We start from the raw sequence: 7,500 nt of genomic DNA on the forward strand, positions 1-7,500 counted from the left end.
GGCGGAGGGAGATCGAGTCTCTGCTGCGGGACTGTTTGTTTCATTTAGTGTTTTTAGACACATGCGCAGCACAGACAGAGAACAGGATAGAAAGAACAAATACAAGAAGCTGTTATTTGTTTTTGTTGTTTGTTTTTTACTAGGTGGGAGGAAGCAAATCAAATAGAAAATAGATCCAGAGCAGGTGCAGGTCTTTGGAGTCAAACAAAACTGAGATGAAATGAAAGTGAAAACTAAACGGGTAGAGACGTGATCACGCTTTCTGTTTGTTTGGTGATCACTAAAGTAAATAACAACACCTGAATATGTTTCCATAAAGCTGTTTCAACACTGCTAATTGATTAATTATTATAGCCATTTATGTATTTTTTCTTAAAGGATTTGCAGCTTCACTCTGATTTATGTCCAACAGAACGGACATCACGTTGAGCTTCAGGAGATTCTAAGTGTGTGTGTGTGTGTGTGTGTGTGTGTGTGTGTGTGTGTGTGTACACTGCAGGTACGTGATGGAGCGTCGCTGGTATGAACAGTGGAAGGAGTTCGTGGAGACCGGAGACCAGAACTCCTCTTCCTTCCCTGGTCAGATCGACAACACTGAGCTGTTTGAGGGTCAGTGAACGCCTCATGATGTCATCGCCTGACATCTTTCTCAGAACAAAGTATTTTCTATAATGAAGAAAAATGGAACCTGGAGAACCTCTTCTAGGTTCCTTAAATCTCTTATTCATCTGGGGGTCTGTTTTTGTAATACTCGCTCCTGCCACAAGAGGCTGAAGCGCGACCTGCTGTTTGAAACGGGACGCAGCGCTTCATTGAAACACACAAAAGAGAAACACTCAATATATATTCATTCAACTCAATTTCATAACCCTGAATGTTGTGTTTGAGCCTCTTGTGGCCATAAGGAGTATTACAACAACGATAACAACAACACCGTCGCCCTGTTCCATTAAAACTGGTTGGCTGGTTTTGAGAATCTCTACACATGAAAATGCTGCTTTATGATTTTATTACGTTGGAAAATGTGAAATTATTCTCCTTGAACAGAAGAATAATATAAACATGCATGAAAGAAAACAAACTAAGTGACAACAATGCAAAATGAAACACAACAGCAACAAATTAAACAAATAAATAAAGTGCAAGACAAGACGTAGTGACAGTAAGTAGCTGTTTCTTCTTCTGTTCATGGTTTGTCAGACCTGGACTCGTTCCACCTGAAGGAGCGCCTGGTGGAGAACGAGGACTTCGTGCTGGTCCCGGCGGAGGCCTGGCGCCGGCTGCTGGACTGGTACGGGGCGGTGGACGGGCAGCCGGCGCTGGAGCGCAAGGTGACGCCTCAGACGCCCGTCAGCCAATCAGGGCCCCCCGAGTCCTGGCCTCGGTCTATGTGTGTGTGTGTGTGTGTGTGTGTGTGTGTGTGTGTGTGTGTGTGTGTGTGTGTGTGTGTGTGTGTCAGGTGGTGGACCTTCCCAGCACTCTGAAGGTGGAGGTCTACCCTGTCGAGATCTTCCTCTGTCTCCATAGCAACATGGAGAACGTCATCACGGCCCTGTTCAGCCGCACCGACAGCATACGTGAGTGTGTGTTTCTTCTTCAGGCGTCATGTCTCTTACTTAGAACACGTGACCAGTAGAACACGTGACCAGGACATCATGACGTTTCTCTAGTCTCTGATCATGTGACTTTGTAAACAACCAATCAGTGTTCAGACCAACAGGAGGAGAGCTAGTAACGTTAGCAGCACCGCTAACGGAGAACCAGGAGGTTCACTTCAGTTACATGATGATGCCTTCAGGCTCTGCTCAGTGAACATGAGTACTGGCTGAAGGTAAATGATAACGTTCTCATGATGCGTTCAGGCTCTGCTCAGTGAACATGAGTACTGGCTGAAGGTAAATGATAACGTTCTCATGATGCGTTCAGGCTCTGCTCAGTGAACATGAGTACTGGCTGAAGGTAAATGATAACGTTCTCATGATGCCTTCAGGCTCTGCTCAGTGAACATGAGTACTGGCTGAAGGTAAATGATAACGTTCTCATGATGCATTCAGGCTCCGCTCAGTGAACATGAGTACTGGCTGAAGGTAAATGATAACGTTCTCATGATGCATTCAGGCTCTGCTCAGTGAACATGAGTACTGGCTGAAGGTAAATGATAACGTTCTCATGATGCATTCAGGCTCTGCTCAGTGAACATGAGTACTGGCTGAAGGTAAATGATAACGTTCTCATGATGCGTTCAGGCTCTGCTCAGTGAACATGAGTACTGGCTGAAGGTAAATGATAACGTTCTCATGATGCGTTCAGGCTCTGCTCAGTGAACATGAGTACTGGCTGAAGGTAAACGATAACGTTCTCATGATGCGTTCAGGTGTAATCTAGTACAATGTAGTGTTGGTGATGAACTAGAATAATATATATATATATATTATGAGCTGTTTAACGTCCTACAGCTCTGAGCTCATTAATACATATTATTAACACTAATGATGAAGAGATGTGTTTACGTTGTTTACGTTGTGTAGACTCGATCCAGAGGGCGATGTGCGATGCCTTCATGGTGCCTCCGGGATCAGAGTGCCGCCTCTGGATGAAGAGTTCAGACAGCAGCTGTGAGCGTCTCAGAAACGTGCACGTGAGCGTGCTGGAGGCCTGTTTGAACTCAGCGATGGTGAGAGCTCACGTGATGGAATATGATGTGTGTGTGTGTAATGTAACGCGTGTGTGTGTAACGCGTGTGTAACATAACGTGTGTGTAACGTGTGTGTGCGTAACGTAACATGTGTGTAACGCATGTGTAACGTAACGCGTGTCTGTAACGTGTGTAACGTAACGTGTGTAACGTAACGTGTGTAACGTAACGTGTGTGTAACGTAACGTGTGTGTGTGTAACGCGTGTGTAACATAACGTGTGTGTAACGTAACGTGTGTGTATAAAGTAACGTGTGTGTGTAACGTGTGTGTGTGTAATGTAACGTGTGTGTGTAACGCGTGTGTAACATAACGTGTGTGTAACGTGTGTGTAACATAACGTGTGTAACGTAACGTGTGTAACGCGTGTGTGTGTAACGCATGTGTAACGCATGTGTAACGTAACGTGTGTGTGTGTATAATGTAACATGTGTAACGTAACGTGTGTGTGTATAATGTAACGTGTGTAACGTAACGTGTGTGTGTGTATAATGTAACGTGTGTAACGTAACGTGTGTGTAACGCGTGTGTGTAACGCGTGTGTGTAACGCATGTGTAACGTAACGTGTGTGTGTGTATAATGTAACATGTGTAACGTAACGTGTGTGTATAATGTAACGTGTGTGTAACGCGCGTGTGTAACGCGCGTGTGTAACGTAACGTGTGTGTGTAACATAGCGTGTGTGTAACGCGTGTGTGTAACGTAACGCGTGTGTGTAACGTAACGCGTGTGTAACGTAACGCGTGTGTAACATAGCGTGTGTGTAACATAGCGTGTGTGTAACGCGTGTGTGTAACGTAACGCGTGTGTGTAACGTAACGCGTGTGTAACATAGCGTGTGTGTAACGCGTGTGTGTAACGTAACGCGTGTGTAACATAGCGTGTGTGTAACGTAACGTGTGTAATGTGTGTGTGTGTGTGTAACATAACGTGTGTAATGTGTGTGTGTGTGTAACATAGCGTGTGTGTAACGTAATGTGTGTGTGTGTGTAACATAGCGTGTGTAATGTGTGTGTGTGTGTAACATAGCGTGTGTGTAACGTAATGTGTGTGTGTGTGTAACATAGCGTGTGTGTAACGTAACGTGTGTAATGTGTGTGTGTGTGTAACGTAACGTGTGTGTAACATAACGTAACGTGTGTAATGTGTGTGTGTGTAACGTAACGTGTGTGTAACGTAACGTGTGTGTGTGTGTGTGTAACGTAACGTGTGTGTAACATAACGTAACGTGTGTGTGTGTGTGTCACAGACGGTGATCATGGAGACGAGGAATGCTGACGGCACCTGGCCGAGCTCCAGACCTCAGATCATGTAAGAAGACTCTCATTGTCTTCATTAGATCAGATTCAACGTCATTGCACATGTACAGAGCAACGAGAGTACAATAAATACAGATTAAAAACATACAATACAGATGAAATCAACATTAAATAGTGCAGAATATAAACGGAGACTACTATGAATGGAAATATTCAGTGCATATTTACTTGAGTGCAGACAGATTGTATGAAAGTATCAAAGTGAGGTAGAGGTGTGATGTAATAACAGAGACACGGTGTCATGAGGTCAGAGGGTAACAGCTCTGTCTCCTCCTCTTCTGTCTCCTCCTCTTCTGTCTCCTCCTCTTCTGTCTCCTCTTCTGTCTCCTCCTCTTCTGTCTCCTCCTCTTTTGTCTCCTCCTCTTCTGTCTCCTCCTCTTCAGTCTCCTCCTCTTCTGTCTCCTCCTCTTCTGTCTCCTCCTCTTCAGTCTCCTCTTCTGTCTCCTCCTCTTCTGTCTCCTCCTCTTCTGTCTCCTCTTCTGTCTCCTCCTCTTCTGTCTCCTCCTCTGTCTCCTCCTCTTCTGTCTCCTCCTCTTCAGTCTCCTCCTCTGTCTCCTCTTCTGTCTCCTCCTCTTCTGTCTCCTCCTCTTCTGTCTCCTCCTCTTCAGTCTCCTCCTCTGTCTCCTCTTCTGTCTCCTCCTCTTCTGTCTCCTCCTCTTCTGTCTCCTCTTCTGTCTCCTCCTCTTCAGTCTCCTCTTCTGTCTCCTCTTCTGTCTCCTCTTCTGTCTCCTCCTCTTCTGTCTCCTCTTCAGTCTCCTCTTCTGTCTCCTCCTCTTCTGTCTCCTCCTCTTCTGTCTCCTCTTCTGTCTCCTCTTCTGTCACCTCTTCTGTCTCCTCCTCTTCTGTCTCCTCTTCTGTCTCCTCCTCTTCTGTCTCCTCTTCAGTCTCCTCTTCTGTCTCCTCTTCTGTCTCCTCCTCTTCTGTCTCCTCTTCTGTCTCCTCCTCTTCTGTCTCCTCTTCTGTCTCCTCTTCTGTCACCTCTTCTGTCTCCTCCTCTTCTGTCTCCTCTTCTGTCTCCTCCTCTTCAGTCTCCTCTTCTGTCTCCTCTTCTGTCTCCTCCTCTTCAGTCTCCTCCTCTTCTGTCTCCTCCTCTTCTGTCTCCTCCTCTTCAGTCTCCTCTTCAGTCTCCTCTTCTGTCTCCTCCTCTTCTGTCTCCTCCTCTTCAGTCTCCTCCTCTTCTGTCTCCTCCTCTTCTGTCTCCTCCTCTTCAGTCTCCTCTTCAGTCTCCTCTTCTGTCTCCTCCTCTTCTGTCTCCTCTTCTGTCTCCTCTTCTGTCACCTCTTCTGTCTCCTCCTCTTCAGTCTCCTCTTCAGTCTCCTCCTCTTCAGTCTCCTCTTCTGTCTCCTCTTCTGTCTCCTCTTCTGTCTCCTCCTCTTCTGTCTCCTCCTCTTCTGTCTCCCCCTCTTCAGTCTCCTCCTCTTCTGTCTCCTCCTCTTCTGTCTCCCCCTCTTCTGTCTCCTCCTCTTCAGTCTCCTCTTCTGTCTCCTCCTCTTCTGTCTCCTCTTCTGTCTCCTCCTCTTCTGTCTCCTCCTCTTCAGTCTCCTCTTCTGTCTCCTCCTCTTCTGTCTCCTCTTCTTCAGTCTCCTCTTCTGTCTCCTCCTCTTCTGTCTCCTCCTCTTCTGTCTCCTCCTCTTCTGTCTCCTCCTCTTCAGTCTCCTCTTCTGTCTCCTCTTCAGTCTCCTCTTCTGTCTCCTCCTCTTCTGTCTCCTCTTCAGTCTCCTCTTCTGTCTCCTCTTCAGTCTCCTCTTCTGTCTCCTCCTCTTCAGTCTCCTCTTCAGTCTCCTCTTCTGTCTCCTCTTCAGTCTCCTCTTCTGTCTCCTCCTCTTCTGTCTCCTCTTCTGTCTCCTCCTCTTCTGTCTCCTCTTCAGTCTCCTCTTCTGTCTCCTCCTCTTCTGTCTCCTCTTCTGTCTCCTCCTCTTCTGTCTCCTCTTCAGTCTCCTCCTCTTCTGTCTCCTCCTCTTCTGTCTCCTCTTCAGTCTCCTCTTCTGTCTCCTCCTCTTCTGTCTCCTCTTCTGTCTCCTCCTCTTCTGTCTCCTCTTCAGTCTCCTCTTCTGTCTCCTCCTCTTCTGTCTCCTCTTCTGTCTCCTCCTCTTCAGTCTCCTCCTCTTCTGTCTCCTCCTCTTCTGTCTCCTCCTCTTCAGTCTCCTCTTCAGTCTCCTCTTCTGTCTCCTCCTCTTCTGTCTCCTCCTCTTCTGTCTCCTCCTCTTCAGTCTCCTCCTCTTCTGTCTCCTCCTCTTCTGTCTCCTCCTCTTCTGTCTCCTCCTCTTCAGTCTCCTCGTCTTCTGTCTCCTCCTCTTCTGTCTCCTCCTCTTCTGTCTCCTCTTCTGTCTCCTCCTCTTCTGTCTCCCCCTCTTCAGTCTCCTCCTCTTCTGTCTCCTCCTCTTCTGTCTCCCCCTCTTCAGTCTCCTCCTCTTCTGTCTCCTCCTCTTCAGTCTCCTCTTCTGTCTCCTCTTCTGTCTCCTCTTCTGTCTCCCCCTCTTCAGTCTCCTCCTCTTCTGTCTCCTCCTCTTCTGTCTCCTCCTCTTCTGTCTCCTCTTCTGTCTCCTCTTCTGTCTCCTCCTCTTCTGTCTCCTCCTCTTCAGTCTCCTCTTCTGTCTCCTCCTCTTCAGTCTCCTCCTCTTCAGTCTCCTCCTCTTCAGTCTCCTCCTCTTCTGCCTCCTCTTCAGTCTCCTCTTCTGTCTCCTCTTCTGTCTCCTCCTCTTCTGTCTCCTCTTCAGTCTCCTCTTCTGTCTCCTCCTCTTCTGTCTCCTCTTCTGTCTCCTCCTCTTCAGTCTCCTCTTCTGTCTCCTCTTCTGTCTCCTCTTCTGTCTCCCCCTCTTCAGTCTCCTCCTCTTCTGTCTCCTCCTCTTCTGTCTCCTCTTCTTCAGTCTCCTCTTCTGTCTCCTCCTCTTCTGTCTCCTCCTCTTCTGTCTCCTCCTCTTCTGTCTCCTCTTCAGTCTCCTCTTCTGTCTCCTCTTCTGTCTCCTCTTCAGTCTCCTCTTCTGTCTCCTCTTCAGTCTCCTCTTCTGTCTCCTCCTCTTCAGTCTCCTCTTCTGTCTCCTCCTCTTCTGTCTCCTCCTCTTCAGTCTCCTCTTCTGTCTCCTCCTCTTCTGTCTCCTCTTCTTCAGTCTCCTCTTCTGTCTCCTCCTCTTCTGTCTCCTCCTCTTCTGTCTCCTCTTCTGTCTCCTCCTCTTCTGTCTCCTCTTCTGTCTCCTCCTCTTCAGTCTCCTCCTCTTCTGTCTCCTCCTCTTCTGTCTCCTCTTCTGTCTCCTCCTCTTCTGTCTCCTCTTCTGTCTCCTCCTCTTCTGTCTCCTCCTCTTCTGTCTCCTCCTCTTCAGTCTCCTCCTCTTCTGTCTCCTCTTCTGTCTCCTCCTCTTCTGTCTCCTCTTCTGTCTCCTCCTCTTCAGTCTCCTCCTCTTCTGTCTCCTCTTCTGTCTCCTCCTCTTCAGTCTCCTCTTCTGTCTCCTCCTCTTCTGTCTCCTCTTCTGTCTCCTCCTCTTCAGTCTC

General features: G+C 47.8%; 1 protein-coding gene across 1 annotated transcript in view; it reads left to right on the plus strand.

The window, feature by feature from the left end:
* Window positions 1-7,500, plus strand: part of usp11 (ubiquitin specific peptidase 11) — a 30,845-nt gene that overhangs the window by 670 nt on the left and 22,675 nt on the right. The window contains exons 2-6 of the mRNA XM_034536423.1: window positions 500-609; window positions 1,201-1,331; window positions 1,460-1,577; window positions 2,529-2,674; window positions 3,945-4,006. Coding sequence (XP_034392314.1) covers window positions 500-609; window positions 1,201-1,331; window positions 1,460-1,577; window positions 2,529-2,674; window positions 3,945-4,006 — 567 coding nt within the window. The remainder of the gene's footprint in view (window positions 1-499; window positions 610-1,200; window positions 1,332-1,459; window positions 1,578-2,528; window positions 2,675-3,944; window positions 4,007-7,500) is intronic.

Source organism: Cyclopterus lumpus, chromosome 7 (genome assembly GCF_009769545.1).
Source record: "Cyclopterus lumpus isolate fCycLum1 chromosome 7, fCycLum1.pri, whole genome shotgun sequence".
Classification (NCBI taxonomy): domain Eukaryota; kingdom Metazoa; phylum Chordata; class Actinopteri; order Perciformes; family Cyclopteridae; genus Cyclopterus; species Cyclopterus lumpus.